This window comes from Takifugu rubripes, chromosome 7 (assembly GCF_901000725.2).
Source record: "Takifugu rubripes chromosome 7, fTakRub1.2, whole genome shotgun sequence".
Taxonomy (NCBI): domain Eukaryota; kingdom Metazoa; phylum Chordata; class Actinopteri; order Tetraodontiformes; family Tetraodontidae; genus Takifugu; species Takifugu rubripes.
Genome location: NC_042291.1, coordinates 13,610,679 through 13,631,359, shown reverse-complemented (window position 1 = coordinate 13,631,359; position 20,681 = coordinate 13,610,679). Strand labels below are relative to the sequence as shown.

The 20,681-nt window shown below is 46.9% G+C and overlaps 3 protein-coding genes across 12 annotated transcripts; all 3 read left to right on the top strand.

The window, feature by feature from the left end:
- Positions 1 to 1,059: 1,059 nt before the first annotated feature.
- Positions 1,060 to 3,093, top strand: LOC101072694 (G-protein coupled receptor 20-like). The gene is made up of 6 exons (XM_029839085.1): positions 1,060 to 1,098; positions 1,181 to 1,447; positions 1,530 to 1,774; positions 1,911 to 1,995; positions 2,491 to 2,616; positions 2,694 to 3,093. Exons 1-6 carry the CDS (start codon positions 1,072 to 1,074, stop codon positions 2,874 to 2,876), a joined length of 933 nt encoding a protein of 310 aa, XP_029694945.1. The 5' UTR covers positions 1,060 to 1,071; the 3' UTR covers positions 2,877 to 3,093.
- A 443-nt stretch (positions 3,094 to 3,536) lies between these two features.
- slc45a4b (solute carrier family 45 member 4b) lies at positions 3,537 to 11,330 on the top strand. Of its 2 annotated transcripts, none has more exons than XM_029839185.1 (14): positions 3,537 to 3,697; positions 4,877 to 4,934; positions 5,020 to 5,248; positions 6,613 to 6,801; positions 6,884 to 7,063; positions 7,276 to 7,901; positions 7,979 to 8,122; positions 8,215 to 8,463; positions 8,541 to 8,660; positions 9,000 to 9,099; positions 9,211 to 9,291; positions 9,384 to 9,514; positions 9,692 to 9,760; positions 9,869 to 11,330. In XM_029839185.1, the coding sequence occupies exons 3-14, from the start codon at positions 5,035 to 5,037 to the stop codon at positions 10,166 to 10,168; spliced, it is 2,403 nt and encodes an 800-aa protein (XP_029695045.1). In that variant the 5' UTR covers positions 3,537 to 3,697; positions 4,877 to 4,934; positions 5,020 to 5,034; the 3' UTR covers positions 10,169 to 11,330. The 2 variants fall into 2 exon arrangements, with proteins under 2 accessions (XP_029695045.1, XP_011603976.2); XM_011605674.2 differs by having other exon boundaries at positions 7,976 to 8,122.
- A 129-nt stretch (positions 11,331 to 11,459) lies between these two features.
- On the top strand, positions 11,460 to 20,630 carry LOC101073137 (DENN domain-containing protein 3-like). 9 transcript variants are annotated; one of them, XM_029839182.1, is made up of 28 exons: positions 11,460 to 11,899; positions 12,848 to 12,989; positions 13,775 to 13,967; positions 14,084 to 14,167; positions 14,251 to 14,366; positions 14,464 to 14,588; positions 14,661 to 14,772; positions 14,844 to 14,963; positions 15,035 to 15,133; positions 15,257 to 15,376; positions 15,452 to 15,567; positions 15,642 to 15,797; positions 15,873 to 15,969; positions 16,048 to 16,151; positions 16,226 to 16,410; positions 16,499 to 16,658; positions 16,737 to 16,932; positions 17,014 to 17,182; positions 17,494 to 17,753; positions 17,835 to 18,005; positions 18,092 to 18,221; positions 18,350 to 18,457; positions 18,565 to 18,704; positions 18,928 to 19,088; positions 19,159 to 19,295; positions 19,495 to 19,607; positions 19,871 to 20,005; positions 20,085 to 20,630. In XM_029839182.1, exons 2-28 carry the CDS (start codon positions 12,906 to 12,908, stop codon positions 20,301 to 20,303), a joined length of 3,810 nt encoding a protein of 1,269 aa, XP_029695042.1. In that variant the 5' UTR covers positions 11,460 to 11,899; positions 12,848 to 12,905; the 3' UTR covers positions 20,304 to 20,630. The 9 variants fall into 9 exon arrangements, 6 of the variants coding, with proteins under 6 accessions (XP_029695042.1, XP_029695040.1, XP_029695044.1 ...); XM_029839180.1 differs by having other exon boundaries at positions 12,766 to 12,989; XM_029839184.1 differs by lacking the exon at positions 12,848 to 12,989.
- Positions 20,631 to 20,681: the final 51 nt, after the last annotated feature.

Here is a 20,681-nt window from a genome sequence, read left to right as displayed (position 1 = left end):
CACAATCACGGAGACGATGCATGTAATATAGGCTCTTTAACGTCATGGGATGGCACGATTATCAATGCCAAGCATCATCACAAAGCGGGCGCTGAGGCGCAGTCTGGTTCGTGAGCGCCCTCTAACGGCCAAGACAGGAACGTTATGTCAGGGGAGAACTGGCCTATATTTTTAAATGGTAACGTAATAACCTTTGACCTCTAGCAGGAGTAGCTCTGTGACGGTCTTCACAAAATCAATTGCAATTATTTGTTAAAAAAAACAGAACAATTGCAGCTCAAACGTGTAAGGACGTTTCATTCCTCGATCTCCATAAATAATGCAGGCTTTGTTTGAGTTACGCCAATCTACTCTGTTTATCCCAATTACGAGAAGAATTCTGTGTTTTACTAATGGATAAATAAAAAAGCAAACAATACAGGATGCACGGATTAAGGTTGTTTTTCCATCGAGCTGAAATCCACACAGGCATTTGGCTGGTTGATTGTAATTTATGCTGCGCGCGTTTAGGTAAAAAGATACTCCAATTCATTTGAATAAAAACATGAGATGAGCTCTCCCAGAGCATTGTTGTAGACACAAGCAAATACAGCGTGAGTCGTAAATAAACTTTGGATTCGATGATGCGGGTTTGCCAACAGCAACACACACTGGGGTCGCGCCCAGGGCAGGGAGTGATGTCATGAGTAGCCAGATAAACATGAATGAAGATGGAACAAATGAAAGTTCCTGGCAAAGAGGATGTTCTGAGAATGTCTTTTGGATGAGAGAGCAGCACAGGCAGGAAAAATCATCTGAAACTGTTGCTTGAGACTCATAAATGTCTGATTCTGACAGTTCTGGAGCTGGATCTGGACCAGCAGCGTCACTGTTAAGATGAACTTCAGCAGCACCGACTCCTGGACTTTTGTCAATACTTCGCTTCCCGTCCTGCCAGCAGCAGCCAGCACCAGTGCCACCAGTGCCACCAGTGCCACCAGTGCCACCAGTCCCACAGAGGGCTATCTCCAAAGACTGGCCCACTTTGACGAGGGGCTCTACAATGACTTCTACAGCCTCTGGGTCGCGCTGATGGTCGTCAATTCCTTCATATTCCTCGTGGGAACTCTTTCATGTCGATTGTAGATGCTGTCGGTTGGGCCGCGCCGTTGGGAATCACCTGTATCCTCTCCATCCACAGGTGGGCACGGTGCTCAACACGGTGGCGCTTTACGTGTTCTGCTTCCGCACCAAGCCAAAGAGCACCTCCATCATCTACACCATCAACCTGGCGGTGACGGACCTGCTGGTCAACCTGTCTCTGCCCACTCGCATCCTGCTCTACTACAGCGGCGGAGCGTGTCTCACCTGCTCCTACCTGCACACCTTCAGCTACTTTGTCAACATGTACTGCAGCATCTTGTTCCTCACCTGCATCTGCGTGGACCGCTACCTCGCCATCGTGCAGGTTTGGCTGGCTCGGGCCTGGATTTGGACTCAGAACCCCCCTGACATGCCGGTTATGCCCTCTTCCTTTTTGCCCTCTGCAGGTTGAAGCCTCCCGCCGGTGGAGGAGCTCCAGCGTGGCCAAGTGTGTGTGCGTCTCTGTCTGGCTGTTTGCCATCGTGGTCACCTACTCCTCCCTCTCCACAGCTTTCCAGCATGCCGGCTGCTGCCTCTCCAAGCTGCTCTTCCTCACCGTCACCGAGTTCTTCCTGCCCCTCGTCGTCATCGTGGTTTTCACAGTGCGGATCATGTGGGCACTCGCCGACCGCCGGCTGATGCAGCAGAGCCGGTAGACGGATGATGATGACAATGATGATGATGATGATGATGATGATGATGATGATGATGATGATGATGATGATGATGATGATGATGATGATGTGTTATTCACAAGGAAACACTGATGGATTTATCCGTCTCCTCAGGAAGCGGAGGAGGAAGGCCGTCCACCTGCTGTGCACCGTGTTGATCATCTTCACCGTCTGTTTTACCCCCTTCCACATCACGCAGGTGGGTGAGGCTCTGCAAAGGTCAGTGCCTCCTTGTTGGCCCTGAATCAGATTGAACTCAAAAGGAAGCTGAGGCCAATTCGGGTCGTTGATCTGTACCAAAACTACCGGGGCGTTTTTAGTAACTGGGTAGTTGAAGTTATCAGTAGAAGTGTTCTTTTGCGCTAAAAACAATAGTAAACATATAAAGCCAAGTCCAGCACCAAGCAATAGCACCAGCCTAAATGTTAGCTAGAGCTTCTTCTTTAAATTTAAGCTTATTTTCGTGTTTTTATCCAGTGTTTTCATCTTTATTGCCCTTTTTTGTTAAAATATAAATTTGTTTTTAGTGCCACCTTGTGGACATTCCTGGTAATGTCATACATATTCAGCAACCTCTTTTCATATCACGTGACAGCTTAGACCAGAATATCGAGTTTGTTCAATGTGGCTGTGCAAAGAAGTGGATATTTACATTTTGCTTAGTTGAGCAAATGTGTGTTGTTTTATCTTGTAGGTGGTGGTGTATTTCCACCCAGACATGCCTCATCATGTGATAGTGTACCACCTGACCGTCACGCTCAGTAGTCTAAATAGCTGTATGGATCCTGTTGTTTACTGCTTTGTCACAAATAACTTCCAGGTAATGTTTCATTCTATCCATCCCTTCAGGCTATAAATTATTGCTTTGCATATCATATCTATTATTTTTCTTTCCAGGCTACAATGAGAAATATTTTCAGGCGTGCAGAAGCTGAACAGACCAGTGGCGACATAGTCAGCATGCAACACAGCTCCAAGGCCTCAGGAGACCAGGCCGCTGTTGTCCCTAACAACGTGATCATGATGACCACCATCCCCACTTCAGTGCAGAGAGACAGTGTGGAGAACCCTCCGCTGTAAATCCTCTTACACCTGAAGAGGAGTGAGGACCAAGGACTGTGAACTCCTTCTGATTCCAGACTGAGTGAAAGATGATACATTTTTTGGCCTGATTCTTTGAACATCAGGCACTGGCATCAAAGTCTGATATATAACCAGCTTTGTCCTGCAGAGAGCAGCATTGCGCTGCCTCCCGAGAGCCAATATGAAGAATATAAACTGATTAAAAACTGGATGTTACATCTTGCCAGTTTTTTCGTCCACAATCATCAAAACTTCATATGCAGGGAAAAAATAGTCAATGCCGACACTGAATTCAGTCTGGTGAATTCCTGATTTGGAGATGCTTTTTAGGACAATTTTTTGAACAGAATTACATCTAACAAAAATAAACCTCTGTCTGGTTATTCAACTAGAAAACCGTACCTTTACTTAAGACATGGGTATTTTTTTTATTTTATTTTTTTTAAATATAATTTTAATATACCAATTAAAAAAAATACAATAGAAAAAAAAGTTTTGGTGATGAATAGAAAAACTATTATTACCTATTAGTAAATACCTACATAAAACAAGGCCACCCTTTGAATTTCCACGCCCCCTTCAGGAAGTCCAAGCCTGTAACATTACGTTACAGTGTAACGTAATGTTCGCAGCCGTGAGACCACGCCCCCTTTCGTTACTGTGGAAACCCCTGAGGTTGACTCGCGCTGTACCAGATGGGACCCTGAGCTAGCTGGTAGTTAGCTCCACTGCTAACCCAACTACAGTTGTTCCCTCAACTTATTGCAACGTGCGTCATGCGGAATGACTTTTAGCTTAGGTTAGTGGAACGAACTCAGGTGAGTTCGACTTTTTTCATCCCTCCTTAATTCAAAAGACAGGTTTTATCCAGGAGGTTAAGTTCGGCAGAACATCGGCGTTGGTTTGATTTTAATGCCAGGAAATATTGATAAGAAGTGGAAGGCTGATTAGATTTTGGTGATGTCCTGGAGGGACTTTAACCTTTGGTCTTTAAGGGCATTTTGTCATACACAAACCTGCTGTTATGCATAGTAATACTGCCTAAATAATACTCCTACCTGCATAAATGCGTGTTATACTGCTACCGGTTAGCTTGTTATTTTTAAGGCGAAGTCCGAATGCTTTTTTCCTGCTTTCCCAATTTTAGCTTTGTAACCTCCAAGTTGTCATTCCACGTAGTTATCCGTAAGTTCACATTCAGAGGGAAAAGCCATCCTCACACACTTATACAGTGTTATTATGCAGTATATTGGGTGTATAAAGAAGGTAAGTGTGAACAGGTCGGTGCCTGATGATCCAAACGTGTCGCAACCTGTTGAAAAAGCACATTCGTAGCCATCTCACATTCCTGTCAGACACATAAAATCCAACAAATGCTGTTTAAATATTAACTTATGCGCGGCTCCGGTTTAATAGATCCCACTTTATCCCAGGGAGGATGAACTAAATCGCTGCAGTTTTATCTGGTAACAGTTTATCTGGTCTGTAGATCATTGTGTGGCGTTAGAACCCTTTTTATAAGGAGTGTTTTACAGTTGAAGGAATCGATAGTGCTGAGCCCAAATATGTTTGTTTTAGAACACATCAACCCTTTTATTTGTTTTATCTGCTCTAAGAGCAGCGGGTGTGACCCTTTAACCCTTTATCCTCGCTGCAGGTTGCTGTGTAACCGAGTCACCAATGATCTATTGTTTTGACCCTGCTTGATCTCGGTTTCACTTGCCTTCCCCTGCATAGACGTGTCCAACACGTCCGGGCCAAAAATGGATTTAATGTGAATGCAAGGTTGTAGCACAGTGCCCAGCACATTTCCTGGAGTGCTCGGGGCTGGTAATCTGAACTCCTTCCTTCTCTTTGACTACTCCCTCCCCTTCCTGTATTTTGAAATGGTGAAGCTTTTTCGGAGGGCAGCCTGCACCGGCCTCTCACTGTCATGAGCACCTGATAAAAGACATTTCTACCTCCTCCCTCTTGGTGTTTGTGACTGTTTTTGCCAGGAGGTGCTGACCAGGAGAGATGCCACTGCTAAACACAAGCTCCTGCTTCTAATACACTGTGAGTGATCAAAAAACAATGAACATTATGTTCTTTAAAACTTTAAAACTGGACCCATTAAGGTGTGACAATCCGATCCATGCAGAAGGACCAGCGTGCAATGGGAGGAGGAGGAACGGAGATGGAGGTGTGTGGATTCGCAGCCAGGACCAAAACAGAAGACAGCGAGAGCGAGAAAGACACGGAGGAGGAGGGGGGCAGAGGTGTTCCCATCCCCATGCATCGCTGGGTGATGCACGGAGCCGTGATGTTTGGACGGGAGTTCTGCTATGCAATGGAGACAGCTCTGGTGACCCCAGTGCTGCTCCAGATAGGTAAGGAGGAGGCTGCTCCTTCCTCCCCTTCCCAAATGTTCGCTCACCGTCTGTGTTTCTGTGGAGCTGCAGCTGGTATTTTCCTCGCTTCGCCTGCACTGTTGCCTGTTGGTGCATCGGTATTAAGATTAGGGCAGCGGCAGCGGCCCTAAACGGGTGAACTCTAGACGCGGCAGTTGATCGGGAGGTGTGTGTGTGTGTGTTACTGTAATACTACGTTGTGTAGCTGTTGTTCCCAGGAGCTACAGAGATGTCAGCTTTGCCACCATAGCAAAATGAAACAAAGGCATTTTTCCTGACTAGGTATGATAGGAATGTCCACCACAGCACATTTCACTCTCTGTTTTCCTCCCTATTCACAATATTGTAAGAAAGATTATGTTCAGAGCTTTGGAGCAAACCCCATTCAGAAACTTCAGCTTGAAGAGATTTCTTTCTAAAGTTGAATGAGCAATAATTGACCCTGATGTGTGGCTACAGCCCCAACAGAAGCCTGCCGCTGAATGATGGAAAGGTTCCCCGTTTGCTAGGAACACTTTCAGAAATCCTGCCATCATTTGTAGTTAATGTGTAGTTGATCGATGGCTCTGTTGGCCATAGCGACATTATACAACCCTGCAGTGAGGAATGAGAGTGGAGACTGTAAAGATGTGTGTATTATGTTGAGGAGAGGCCCGGCAGACTAGGGCAGGATGGATAACAACTTCCCATGAGAACCGGCTAGCTTCATGTCAGAGTACTAATCACATGGAAACCTAAGTCCACTGCTTTAAAAGGAGTGGAAAATGCTGATGAATTTGTCTATTCGTGGCAGTTATTTCTGTTTTTCCTCCGCGTTTCTAACCCTTTAGTACGTGATGTGTGTGAGCAGAACGCTGCCGTTCTTTATTTCCCTACAGGTGGGATCCCTCTCACGGCCTATAAAGCAGCAGCTTCCACCGCTTTCTCGCCTGTTTCTGTCTGCATCTCTGCAACCGCCGCTCGTTATCTGAACAACTGCTCCCACTCTGAGTGGTATCAGTGAAAGAAGGCGTTTAAAGGCACCGGTGATTCTGTTAGGCAGGAGCCGTCACACGCTGTGCTAATATAAACAATGGAACATGGGAAACCAGTCACCTCGCCGTGCTGGCCCAGACCACCACTGTTTTGCTTTAATGAGGTCTCGGTGCTGCCTGAGAAATGTCACAAACGGGGAAGTGAGTGAGTAAACGTTAACAGCTTGTTTTACGATGGTCTATCGGGTCTTAACGCCGCCGTTTGATTATTGGACTCTTCTTATTGGTCGGGTTGCTAACGCTACTCTCTGTGCTCTAAATCTGCTTGGATTTGATGTGTTTAAATGTAATTTATCTGTCTCTTTTTAGGGCTTCCTGAGCAGTATTACAGTTTGACCTGGTTCCTCAGTCCCATCCTGGGCCTCGTCTTCACGCCCGTGATCGGTACCGCCAGCGATCGCTGTGTTCTTCGGTGGGGTCGTCGGAGGCCCTTCATCCTGGCCCTGTGTGTCGGCGTGCTGTTGGGCGTAGCCCTGTTTTTAAATGGTTCACTACTCGGTACGCCTGGGTTCAAAGCAGCCAAACAAATGCCATCGCTTGCTCTCCCTTCTGTTCATGTTTGTTTGTGATTATCTAACAGGTCTTTCCTTTGGCGATAGACCAGGCAGCCAGCCAATCGGGATCATCCTCACCGTAGTGGGAGTGGTGGTGCTGGATTTCTCTGCTGATGCCGCCGACGGGCCGATCAGAGCCTACCTTCTGGACGTTGCTGATACAGAGGAACAGGATATGGCACTGAATATTCATGCCTTCTCTGCTGGTAGGACACAAAGTTTGTAAAATATATATGTTTATAATCTAAGAGGTAAACACACTAGTCTTATTTTAGTCCACATCGCACATGGAATGTTGAGCTTGGAAGCTAATGAACTAATAACAATCCACTGTAATCATGAACAAACTGCTAAAAACACTCATACTAAATAGGAAGGTTGCAGACTTCTAACTGTCCCGGTCCACATCTGTCTTCAGGCCTCGGTGGAGCTGTAGGCTACATGCTGGGGGGTCTAGACTGGACTGGCACAGCTCTGGGCAGAGCATTTAAATCCCAGGAGCAGGTGCTTTTCCTATTTGCCAGCTTCATCTTCATCATCAGCGTCACGCTGCACTTGTTCAGCATTCCTGAGCAGCCGTTCACTCCAGGCAACCAGATAAAAGCAGAAAGTGGGGAATCTAGCAGCAGCCTGTCTCTGACCGTTGGCCACATGGCTAACTTATTGGACGCCGTTGCAGAGGAGGACATTTCTGCCCCCGTGGCCCAAAAGGATGGGGAATCGGGGCCTCGGGGAGAGGTGGATTTCCTTGCTGTTGACAGACTGCGCAGTAAAAGTGATTCGGTCTTAGCCATGCCCGATGCCACAGTGGAGATGGATCCGGACCTTGACCCAGGCATGCAACATTTCCACCCAGACGTGCATCACTTTTTGCCAGATACAGGCGCAGAGCTGGAAGATGTCTTCAAGGCATCGCACAGTGGTAACAGTTTATCCTCTCCCTCCGAACGACCCGCCACCACTGACCAGGACCCGGTCCCGGAGCGTTCTGAGCTGAACGGCCCAAACACCCCTCGTCCCTCTGGCTCCAGGGACTCGCCTCAGGTGAGGTCAGCAGCTCCAAATGAAGCTGAGCAAGTTGCATGGGTGTTTTTTTAAAGTTCCATCTTCTCTCCCAGCAGGTCAGGGCTGTGAACGGTGCCAGTGCTGGTTTGTCCCCTGGTCACTACAATGCAGTGAAGGTTCACCCCTCCACCAGGGTCACAAACCGCCCGTCAAGCACCTCAGCCTCCCCAAGGCCACATCCTCACACCTTCTACAGACAGGTTCTCTCCATTTACTCATTCCTAGCTCTCAGATGGCCCAGACACTGTAGTCAATGCAGATGTTTAAAGGCTGTTTTCACGTCTTTTTCCAGCCCTCGTTCACCTTCTCCTACTACGGTCGAGTGGGGTCACCGCGCTATCGGCTGCGGCGGACGGCGCTGTCGCGCCCGCAGCCGATGGTCACGTCCCGCAGTCTGAATGACTTGTGTGACCTCCACCGGCGTTTGGACAGGCGGGAGCTGCAGCTCTCCGCCAGCACGTTGTCCTCTGACAGCTCCATCGATGAGGGGGGAGCTGACAGGGGAGCAACAGTTCGCCTGCTCTGGTTGTCCATGATGAGGGTGAAGTGGAACAAAGACACAAAAAAATGACCATTTCGATGGTTGTTTGTTCTTATTGCTGTTATTGTTCTCTGCAGATGCCAAAGCAGTTGTGGCGACTGTGTCTGTGTCACCTCCTCACCTGGTTTTCAATTATAGCGGAAGCTTTATTTTATAGTGATTTCATGGGCCAAGTCATCTACCATGGAGACCCTACGGTACAGTCACACACCCTTTACAGAAGCCTCCTGTTGCGTGTGAGCATAACAGGAAAATGGCCAATACATCCATAAACCTTCAAGTTATCTTGAGATTAAATGTCTAATCCCTGAACAAGCACAGGCCCGTTAAACTGTGCGCTATAGAACAAATCTCTGAGTAAACAGATGCGTTTACATAGAAAACACTGGTCTGATATCTCAGATTCTACAGCCTCAAAAGCTTCTAAAATTATGAGAATCTGGGACAGACCTCGGTTGAATATTGGGATTATCACACCTCGATGTCATCGGTCATCATTAACTTCATTTCCAGTGATGCTGAAGTTTCTTCTTCAGGCCCCGGCCAACTCCACAGAACTGCAGAACTACAACAGAGGAGTACAGATGGGCTGCTGGGGCCTGGTGGTCTATGCTGCTACTGCTGCTGTCTGCTCCGGTAGCCCATCGTTGCATTTATAGATTTGATGGTCGTGCCTTCTGTTACTGCCACGCCCGTACACTGATTCAGCAACATCTATCTTTCTGTCTCCCTCATCCACGGTTGCAGCAATCCTTCAGAAATACCTGGATAATTTTGATCTAAGCATCAAAGTTATCTACATCGTTGGAACGCTGGTGTTCGCAGTAGGTCAGTCGCTAGTAATTAGCCACCATCCGCCTCTAGTTGAACTCACTGCAGCAGATTTAATGCATGTTTTCTTTTGTATCTTTCCATCCAAGGAACTGCAGTCATGGCTATCTTCCCTAATGTTTATGTTGCCATGGTTATGATCAGCAGCATGGGCGTCATCTCCATGAGTATCTCCTACTGTCCCTACGCATTACTGGGGCAGTACCATGAAATCAAGGAGGTTTGTCCATACACGCTTCCACGCTCATTAGTCTCGCTGCTGTGTAGCACAAGGAGAACTGAATCTTTTGGTCTTGCCAGTGAAGTTTGATGTAATGCCTTTGCTCTTTGTCTTTAATCTCTTCTGTTATCAACAGTTATTGGTGTGTAAATAACCACAGTTTCTTCCTCTTTCCAGTACATTCATCACAGTCCAGCAAACACTAGAAGAGGTTTTGGCATCGACTGTGCTATTTTGACCTGTCAGGTGAACATTCTCGCTCCCGTTTGAGTTGAAATAGACACATCTGGGTGTTTGTGCAGAGATAACGTGTCTTTGCAGAGCGTGACTACAGCAGCTGAACTCTGTTTTTAGGTGTACATCAGTCAGATTTTGGTTGCATCTGCTCTGGGATCGGTGGTGGAAGCAGTCGGCAGCGTGCGTGTCATCCCTGCAGTGGCCTCCGGGGGCTCCTTCCTTGGATTCCTCGCCGCCTGTTTCCTCGTTATTTATCCCGATGTGGATCCCACCAGCTCGGAGCAGGACCAGGGCTCTGAGGATTTACCTCTGGAGTCCGACTCACATGCAGAAAGTAGCAGTGAGTTGAAGTTGGTCCTTCTAAAGGTCAGAGATGGAGTCAACTTAAAGACAACAGGGAACCAGTCTGTCACCTGAACTGTGCAGCTCCGCCCGAAGAGCAGCAGGAAGTGACGCTTCTTTTGAAGACATGCAGTTGGGTAAGATCCTGTTTTCTGGAGGACTGACAAAGAGCTGCTCTCTTTGTCCTGTTTCTACCTCAGGTTATACACCAGCCAGGTTCCGTTATCCACAGAAACCCAAATATTTCCTGCAGAGACACCGTTGTTAAGAACACGGAGCACTTTCTGTCCCATTTCCCAACTTTCCCTTCACTCTGACGCTGCAGAATAAAGCCACGTGTGAGGGATCAGGATCATGTGAATGTGTTATTGGACTGAATTTACACACATCTTTTGGAGAAATACGTTAATATATCGTGTTTTTCTACACGCCAAGAAGTTTCCAAACAATATAATACACTTATTTTAAACAGCAAAATCTTTATAGAGATTATATAAGGTGTGGTTGTGTATGGAAGTTGTTGGAGAGAAAAAAAAAGAATAAATATACTGTATTATCTGAATTATTGACTAATGCCAGGTCCTGTTCAACCTTCAGTAGTTTCACTGCACAGTGGCACATTTATTTGGCATCTATTTTTGTAGCAACATACTCACAATCTACTGCTTACGTGCACACAGACGTCATCATTCTCTGGCTTTAATTTCCAATATTAAAGGGAAAGTATGTAGACAATTGAGCTTATTCCGCGTTAGTGTCCACTGTAAATCATGAATGTGGTCCATTGTGCTGCTGTGTCTTCTGCCTTTATTTATTTTCTGGGCCTGCTGTTTAATTTTTAAAGTGCCTTTTTGTTGGTTACATAATTTTGTGATTTTTTTTTTTCCATTTAATTTTCTCTTGTGTTTGAGTATTGAGCACTTCAACCAGCCCAGTAAATCAAAGTAAACCAATATTCTTCCAGAGGAATGTTTAGTTTTAACATTTTTGTCAGAGGACCACAACTTCAGAGAGGAGAGAGCTCTGATCCATCTGTCTTCTCATTCCATAATTCAACTTCACTTTCTTTTTGCTACATTTATATACTTTTTTCAGTTTTGAACAACCGATTTCTGTTTGAACAGGAGCACAAACATGTAAAATAATCATATGAAATGTCTTGGTTGCTGCTTTGTTGCTGTATTTGTTACATACATTAAAAAGAGGATGCACTTATAGAGTAAAAGTGCCATGATAATACCCCGTGTCTACATCTAATTGACATTATCTACACTTGGTGTCGCATGATCCTAATACTCATGGCCTGCGAATCTTCTATAACATGTTTAATAAACGGTCATCAGGTGCTGTCAAATCCATGCCACATAACCTGCATCCTGACGATTTCATTGAAGTTTAAAACGAATTCCTCCAAATGGTGATTTGTTTTGCCCGCTGAAATTAGTCTCAAGATAATAAAGATTATCTCTTTTGACGGGACCATGAAAGTCACCGTTTTGTCGCCGCCCTCAGGCCAACATGAGTTATTACAACGGGGACAAGTAGAATTTTAGATGTTTTATTTGAACGCAGTTATACTTGAAAAAAAAAAATATATAATATTAAATTTTAGATACACACCGTAAAATATCAGTATATAATATATTAGAATCCAAACGTACTATTTTGCGTTTAAATTCACCACGTGCATTGTTGAGTGACGTCACCGGCGCGCGTGTCGGGCAGTAAAGATGGGGCCCCCGCGCGCTGCTGCAGCCGGAGTCGCGCGTGGAGCTCCGGAGGAGGAGGAGGACGCACCTTCAGCAGGTCGGTTTAAACTGACGCTCATTTACGCTGTTTACTCGGTTTGTTCCAGATAAACTCACCAGCTTTTAAGTAACCGGAGGTTTTTTGTTGTTGTGTTTTTCTTTTTGTTTGTTTGTTGTTTTTTTACAATGAAATGACGTCAGTCCCTTCATTGTAAGGTTTCCATCTGTCACCTGAAACAACGTCCGTGGAATTTGACCTGTTGTCGCATCATGTGACGGTTGGGTGGGACAGGTTTAATAAGGACGATTTCTCTGAAATGACAATAAAGTCTCCCACCTGTAAACCTCAGATACACGTGTTTGAGATAAACTCGGTTAATCCTGGTGATTTTAGTCACATATTCATCTGTGTTAACTATCCAGTTTGAAAATGGTTTGTTCCTTGATTTGCTCATTCAGTTAATCAAGATTATGATTTTTATTTTAAGATTAAGATGGACTTTATTCATCCCCGTGGGGAAATTGAATTTTAAATCATATTGTTGTTTTTATACAGATCCACAAATTCTAATTCAGCACCAGTATCCTTAAATCTATAACACATCATGGCAAACTTGATAACCTCTTACAAGAATGGCTGAACATCTGCCCCCCCCCCACCCCCTTTGTCTACTAATCATTGAGTATTATGAGCAGAGGTTGTTTATGGAACTGTTGCCACGGCAACCAACAACCCTTGCAGAAAAGTTATGACAGTGAATAACAGTCAAGACGAGACCTAGTTTTGCTGGTTTCAATAGATATTAAACATCACTTTCAGTTCTAATATGATATATGACAGATTACCCGAGTGTGTGTGAGATGGGGGGGGGGATCGAATGGACTCGTCACTTAGAAATCAAAGCTTTGACGACATGCTTCCAGATCCACGCACATTAGCGGTAAATGCGTGACAGTTGTCATGCTGGAGGATGAAGACGGGATGAATGTCTGCTCATGTCTGCAGCACTTGGACCGGTCCCGCGGGCAGCTCCGCCGGTCTGACTGGACCTGTGAGGTCAGTGATGGCGGACCGCGTGCCTCCTCTGCTGCTGGAGGCCTGCGTGCTTCTGGGAGCGTCTGAGGACAAACTCGCTGACATCCACCAGGTATCTGCGCTCACGCACAAAGAGTCAGTCAGAGGACGGCCTTCAAGTTGTGGCCCAGTGGGAGAAACTTCCAGAAATAAAGGCCTCCCATGCAGACTGAGACGGGCTGTTGTCGGTTCTCTCAGAGAACACAAAGACGTCTTTAACGCATGCGTGTCAATGGAACGCCTCCGACTAATCGATGTTCAGGCTCGGTCAGACGTCAACAAATGTGGAAGATGTGGAAAATTAACACAGACAAAAAGACGATTCCTTATTCAGATATATTAGAGGCAAAAGTGAACCCCAAACTACTCGTCAAATGCAGTAGTATAAAATTTCTTCTAGGTAGGTAATGGCAGGAAATGATGTCACGGAGTTTTCCCCCTATTCATACCCATTCAAAAATTTAAAACGGAGGTTGATGCAATAAACAATAATTAATATAAATGAGTAAATTCCATTTCATTCAACGACATTAAACATTCTATAGCACTTGTGTATTTTTTCTTAACAAAAATGCTGCGATATACTGTTTAAACTGATTTAAACAACTCATTACTCGCAGGATGCTCTCAGGGTTCATATCACAAAAACATCACATTAATGCCACAGGAATTCTTTTCATGTCTCCCAACATTTGTGATGAATGTGATGCCTACCTGGCCACATGTGTCATACTTTTCACATTTATGGTGCATTGTTGACACAAAGTGATTGGCTCATCTGGATATGGGGCAGAAGGTTGTGGGTGCAGAGCGGGCACTGGCGAGCTTCACGCACAGCGTCTGTCATCACTTCCACAGGCTCAGTTTAACAGCGATGGGTCTCAAGAGCGCCCCCTGCTGGAGCCGGAGGTGTTGCACGTCCTGGCTCCCCCCTTCTTCAGCGGCCCATCAGCAGAGGGGTCGGCGGTGAGGTCACACGGGAAGAAGAGGTGGTCCCTTCATAGGAGGATGAGGAACCAACCGCCTTCAGCTGCAGGAGCTCTGGGCCAAGGTACATTCTCCAGCAGCTACCGTGGCGTTGTTGACCTCCAGGAGTCCGTTTTTCCTGTCCTCCATCACCTTAGCTACGATTCCAGCGGTAATTAAAGTCTCATGTCACACGACCAGATGAGGATAAAAGCGGAGCAAACGAAGATGTCGTCGTACCTAAGGAGCTTGACCTCAGGTCGTTACCCCCACTCTGCTTCCCAGGTATTTGATAGTAAACACAGTTTATCACTTTAACGCTCAAATATCCATATTTTTATTGCTTTTCTCATCTCTTTCATCACCAGATGGACTTCACCTAACCAGAGAAGAGAAGAGCGAACAGTTCCACTTCCTGGTGTTCACTGACGTGTTTGGCAACAAGACTCACGGCGTGGTGATGCAGTACTACCGTCCTGTCCTGGTACACCGAAGGATTAACAAATAATTCACCTGCAGTTGTTTTTACAGCTAAAAACTGGAAACTGTGTGAGTAAATAAATCATCTCCTGTTTTAACAGGAAGTATCTTCCCTCCCCCAGAAAGGAGCTGGGCCCAGCGGGTGGACTCCTCTCTTCTCTGCCTACAGTTTCTGTGTAATATCCAAGTATCCGTACTTCACGGCGCTCAAAGACTGCCTGACGTGGTGAGAGAACGCCGCCCGAGCTGGCTGATCATGTCTGGACCAACGCCTGCCGCATATTTGTTTGTTTGTTAGTCTCTCTATCCAGCTGAGAACCTCACGCTTGTCAGACATGGAGGAATTGCTGGAGGAGTTTGCAGCCAAACTGGCCCTCGTGCCCATCCCCCCGCCTGGACACTTGCATTTGGTGTGTCTCAATAACCTAGCGGGCCTCATAAAGACAGTAAAGTGTGAGTTCCAACGCTGTGTGTTTCGCAGATGTTTCATTTGCATCCTCTGACCATCATGTTGCCGTCCAGAGAAGACAAGGACCACCCAGTGGTGGATTTAGACCTCCACCTGCCCCTCCTCTGCTTCCAGCCGCGGCAGCTGCTGCAGGTATCGGGCGCACCGGTCGTCTCCACATCAGCCCGTCCGTAACCCTCGTCTCTGTCTGTCCTCCTCTGTAGGTGCTGTCCTGCCTCCTGCAGGAGCAGCGGCTCGTGCTCTTCTCTGCTGACTTTGCGAGACTCACGCTGGTGGCCGAGAGCTTCTTGCTCCTCCTGCAGGTCTGCCTGGTTTTCGTAACTGTGCCGCAGATGTTCGCTTCAATCCGCTGTACTTCTCCCTGGACTCAATTGTCTTCATCTTTCCATACGTCTCGCTGACCGTCCCACATTCCTTCCATCCAGCCTCTGTCCTGGCAGCAGCCCTACGTTCCCGTGCTTTCCAGGAGCATGCTGGACTTTCTCATGGTTCCTACCGCCCTCCTCATGGGCTGCCATGTCCGCCATTTTGAGGAGGTCGCTGCAGTGAGTGAACAAGCGTACAAAAAAAAGAATGTCCATCGCAGGACTTTGAAGAAAAAAATGCCGATGACCTTGCAGGAAACGGACGACCTGATCCTCGTCAACATTGACGATGGAAGTGTCTCCACCTCCAGTTCTGAGACTGTCGAGCTGCCAGAGGTTCCTCTGGCTGCTGCTGACTGCTTCACCCAGAGGTGCCCGCTGTCACATCATGACATATCGCCGCTGCTGTCCGACATACTGACCGTAGACGACGTGGCTCCTGCAGGTGCGCCTCGCTGGAGATCCACTTTGACCTGCATCAGTGTCAGCGCGTGACATCGACGGACGTCAACGAGCAGCGGGCGCGGAGAAGAGCCTGGCAGCAGCAGCTCAACCACGAGATCCAGAGGATAGCGCTGGAGCTGATGGTCAACATATTCAGGTTTCTGGGTTCATTCTTTTGAAACCAGATGTGATCTCCTCCATTAGAGCGATGCGTGTCGTGTGTATAATGCAGGGACGTCGGCGGTCACCTGACCTATGAGCACCGCGTATTCAACAGTGAGGATTTCCTGAAGACCAGAGAGCCGGCTGAGCAGCCTTTCTACAGAAAGGTGATGAATCAGGTGCAATCATGAATAAATGAATAGTTTTAAGCGGATCATAATCCGAAGATGCCGGTCCCACTCCAGGTGCTGGAGACACACGTCTTCCATTCCTTCCTCAGAGATCGGCTCAACAGGAAGATGGACAACTTTGCACGGGTGGAACTCAGAAGCCGCTCTGAGATGCAAAGGTGAGATCTTAAAACGACCAATAAATTCTCCCTTTTTTTATACCCTGAACTTGTTTGTGTCTCGCGTCGTCTAGAATGAAGGCGATGGTTGAAGACTCCCGCAGACCCACCATGCAGGAGATTCAAGCCCAGCGGAGGAGCTCGGCTGGGGAGGCCGGGCCAGGAAAGACGCGGGGCATGAGCCTCCCGAACCTTGCCCCCCACCAAGCCATCCGCCTCAGGAGTAACTCGCTGGCTGGGCTCTTCACCCCTGAACCTGGTGAGACTGGAGAGGATCTTTATGTAGATCTCTGTTCACCACCTCCTCATTCCGATGTTCTCTCCATCTCTCTCTCTGTGTTTTGTAGCATTTAGATCCTCTCCTAAACCAGTAGCGGTGTTTAGGCTCCCAGATTTCCCAACCTCCATGTCTTTCCAGTCCACCCAAACTTATTATTGCACTTTGATTCAGCGGCTCGACGAGGAAATTCTCTCCCTCCGAAGTGAAAACCCGTCCCTGCTTGCGAGGTGTTCTCATTGGTTACTGCTTCTGTTCATTTCACATCCCAAAACGCTGCAAACTCAAGCCTCCTATTTTACCTCCAGGTTCTTCTTCCTACGCGGCTTCATCAACGCCTTGTGTTCACGCCGGCTGGACGCCCTGGTTGACTTCCAGAACCTCTACAGGACGGACACGTCCATCTTCCCCGCCGGCCTGGTCACATGGCTGGTAGAATCCCTCCGTGAGGATGAGAGGCAGCTGGTGGATAAACGGACCGATCTGAAGAGACTCCTGCTGAAGGTCAGTCTGGGATGGTTCCTCCTTGCTTCTGACACAAATCGCAGTCAGTGACTGAGACCTAACGGGGTGGGGATCTGTCAGGTGCAGAGTGAGAACGAGAAGCTGCCGACGCAGCCTGACAACCGCGTCAAGAGGTTCAAACTTCCCAGGAAGCCCCTGCGCCTGGAGGAGTTTGTGTGCTGCGTCCAGGAGAGTGCGATTGTGAAGCACCTAGCAACCATACACCGTCTGTACGATGCCCTCGCCGATGGTATCTGCCCACGAAGAGATCTCTTTGTTGTCGCTGATCCTATCAGTGCTAGCCTTGTTTAATCTAGTGCTTCTTCATGAGGAGGCACAAAAGCCTAAAGGCCCAACTCTGATGGCTCTCTTCTTGTTTGCTTGTTTGTCACTGTATAGAATTCCCAAGTTTTGCTTTAATTCGATTTTAAGGCAATCATGTATGAAATTGCAAGAGCCATAAATAGAATCTCCAATCCTCCTTTGAGATGCTTATCTCCTACCACATGACCACTGTATCTCACTGTATCTCACTAGCTTCCTTCTCTCTGTTCGTCCCAGCCCAGAGCAAACAGGTAGAACCTGAAATGTTCCGGGTGTTCTACACCTCCTGGAAGGAGGCAGAAGCTGAGGCACGGCACATCGGCCTGCCCTCAGAGGTCATAGATCGTCTCGATGATAACGAGTGCGTCTACAAGCTCTCGTCCTGCGTCAAGACCTCCTGCGGCGTTGGTAAAATTGCTATGACTCAGAAACGGCTGTTCATGCTCACTCAGGGACAGCCGGGCTTCCTTGAAATCACAAAGTTCCGGGACATACAGGTCAGACATCGCTCGTCTGTGGTGGGATTCTCTCCACAACGCCGCTCTGTTTGCATAAAGGCCTCTCTTGTTTCTGTGAAGGCTGTGAAAATAGCCACCGCTCCCTTTCTGCTGGTCCGTATTCCCTCCCTTCGTATCCGCACTTCCAGCAGGCCTGAGGTGTTTGAGGCCAACCTGAAAACAGAGACTGAACTCTGGGACCTTCTGGTTAGAGAGATGTGGGCTGGGAGAAAGATGGCCGACCAACACAAGGTACATTGAAATCTGCTCAAAAAAGGTTTCCTAGCTTGTGTGATCTGCTCAGGCCTTTAATGTTACATCCCTGTTGGTCTCCTGAGGACCCTCAGTATATGGCCCAGGCTCTGACCAATGTCCTGCTGATGGATGCTGTCATGGGCTGCCCGCAGAACCACAAACCCATCGTCGCTGCTTCCAAGTTAGCCTATTTTGACAAGATCATCCATGAAGGTCTTTTCTGTTCTCTAAATACACAAAAACATCATCTGATTTTATTGAGCTTCATCATTGCTATTAGGCAGAAGTTAGTTTAAGCAACTCTTAACCTTTTGTCTCTCCATCCTATTACATTGTACCAGCTTCCATGACGGTGACTCAAACCACCTCAGAGATGCTGAAACACAAGATTAACCCATCACTCAACCTTCCAGAACCTCAGAATGTAAAAGTGCTGCTCTACACCCCAGGTATCAGCTGTTACATATCATAACATTATTATTATTACTTATTTAATGTCCCTTAAACTGAAAGGAAAGCGGTTTTACCTGACGTGTCTCTCCCTCGCCTCTCGCAGGTCAGTTGACCTGTAGCGACTCAGGAAACGAGATGAACCCCAAACTGTGGGTGGCCCTGGAGGGGGGCAGAGTGGTGGTGTTTGATGCATCCACCTGGTCCATGCTGCAAGACTGCATCCAGGTTGGGGAGTCGCAGCTGGTGAGGGAGCAGTGCAGTACAGTTACTACAATTAATACACAACTGCATTGTGGGTAATGTAGGCAGTATTTTCTCTACAGTAACCAAGCAGTGCAGAGGTTATGTTCTGTGATGCTAAGTTATTCTTTTATTTTTAAAGGGTCTAAGCTAGCAGGCAGCCTTGTCCAGAAATTGATAGTATTTATTCAGTTCAGATAGACTCATATGCCAAATATTTGTGTAGAACTGCATGCTGGGATTGGTCCACGGTGAAGTTTGGATTGGCTCTCAGGACTCCATCATCTACATCATTGACACTCAGAGCATGTCCTGCAACAAGCAGCTGACGGAACACAGACATGAAGTGACTGGACTCACAGCTGAACCCGGGGGTGGACATTACAGGTAGAGAATTTAATTTTTATGTTTTTTTGTGACCTAAGTGTGCAACTCAACAAGAACCTTTATTTTCCAGTCAGCAGACATTCTCCTGCAGCTGTGACGGGACGGTTCTGCAGTGGGACTCAGTCAGTCTCAAAGTCAGGAAACAGCACTTCGTTAGCTGTGACCGTCTGTCCTCCATCCAGGTCCACAACAGTACGCTGTGGTGCTGTAGGTGCTTTTACCTCTTTCCCAACAGCATCAAATAAGTGGTATTTTGCTTAAATGTTATTTTTCTGCACTGAGAGGTAGCGTGATACCACTGGTATGTGATAGGTTAGACAAGGTGTGGTTAATGAATGTCACTGCAGTGTGTGTGTGTGTGTGTGTGTGTGTGTGTGTGTGTGTGTGTGTGTGTGTGCGTGCACAGGTTGTAGTGACAGCATTGTGGAACTGAACAAGAGCGGGATCCCACAAAGAAGAATATCCCTCCCTGAAGATCTACGGGGACGTAACTTCAGCTGCTTCATTTTTATCCCACAGGTGACTTTGTGGTCCTTGGCTATCAGATCAGCAGGTTAGCGGTCACTTGGTGCTTTAACAGGCCATTCAGTCTATATTACATGCAGTAATTCATGCAAACTGGCAAAAATAAGTAGCTAAATGCTTTGAATTTGACGACTGTTATGCTGCAGCTCTAAAGAGCGGCTACCAGGCCCACTTTTGTGCACGTACCATGTGTGATCAGACACCACCCTCTTAAAAATTCGTTGCCCATAGCCAGTGTTTGTGTGGACTTTTTCCAGCGAAGACAGCTGTGGGCGGGATGCACAGACTCAGGACAGCTTTTTCTCTGGCACCCTGACCACAGATGTACCTCCCAGAGAATCTCCCTGCCTGGGGCCTCGGGAATCACCTGTATGATTCAAGTTAAGAACCAGGTATGCTTGAGGATAGGAAGACAAGGTAAATGTCCATTCTCAACTGCCACCTGTCCTCGATGTCCTCCCCTCATTGCAGGTATGGGTGGGCTGCAATGGCAGCGGTGATGTCACATGTCAATATGAGGGGCAGATGAGAGGTCTGGTGATGGTGATGGACCCAGAGAGCTGCAGTGTGACAAAAGAGCTGCAGGCCCACAGAGACAGCATCCAGACACTGTGCTCGGCTGAGGACCGCTACATCCTGAGTGGTTCCACACGCCTTGATGGCAAGATTGCCATCTGGAATGTCGAGTAAAGATCTTAAATGCATGTAGAGAGAAAGGGGGGTGTCCTTTTTCATTTTGTCTCATATGTAACATTAGGATTTTGAGTTAAATTGTTGGGGAATAGATGTGGAAGAAATTATAAAAATTGAAAATGAATAAAGTTGTAAAGAAAAACATTGCTACTGCTATCATTTTTATCGCTGCTATAGTTTTTGTAGTTGAAAAACGGTCAAATAAACAAGTGATTCCTGACCTTTAATTCCGACATATATTTGGCAAAGATATTGATTTGGAATTTTGCTTGTGAGTTTTCCTTTCTAATGGAATGACATTGAACATGTTACATATAAATAAAATACAACTTTAACACTTCTCGTCATTATCGCGTTTACTCCTTTCGGTGTCAA

Coding starts and splice junctions, on each gene's coding strand:
- LOC101072694 (XM_029839085.1), top strand. CDS start 1,072: ATGGTCGTCAATTCCTTCATATTCCTC. Junction 1,996..2,490: donor CCCCCTTCCACATCACGCAG/GTGGGTGAGGCT, acceptor TTTATCTTGTAG/GTGGTGGTGTATTTCCACCC. Junction 2,617..2,693: donor TTGTCACAAATAACTTCCAG/GTAATGTTTCAT, acceptor TTTTCTTTCCAG/GCTACAATGAGAAATATTTT.
- slc45a4b (XM_011605674.2), top strand. CDS start 5,035: ATGGGAGGAGGAGGAACGGAGATGGAGGTGTGTGGATTCGCAGCCAGG. Junction 8,464..8,540: donor TCTGGTTGTCCATGATGAGG/GTGAAGTGGAAC, acceptor TGTTCTCTGCAG/ATGCCAAAGCAGTTGTGGCG. Junction 9,515..9,691: donor AGTACCATGAAATCAAGGAG/GTTTGTCCATAC, acceptor TCCTCTTTCCAG/TACATTCATCACAGTCCAGC.
- LOC101073137 (XM_029839180.1), top strand. CDS start 12,828: ATGTCTGCTCATGTCTGCAGCACTTGGACCGGTCCCGCGGGCAGCTCC. Junction 16,152..16,225: donor AGCCGCTCTGAGATGCAAAG/GTGAGATCTTAA, acceptor CGCGTCGTCTAG/AATGAAGGCGATGGTTGAAG. Junction 16,411..16,498: donor GCTCTTCACCCCTGAACCTG/GTGAGACTGGAG, acceptor TGTGTTTTGTAG/CATTTAGATCCTCTCCTAAA.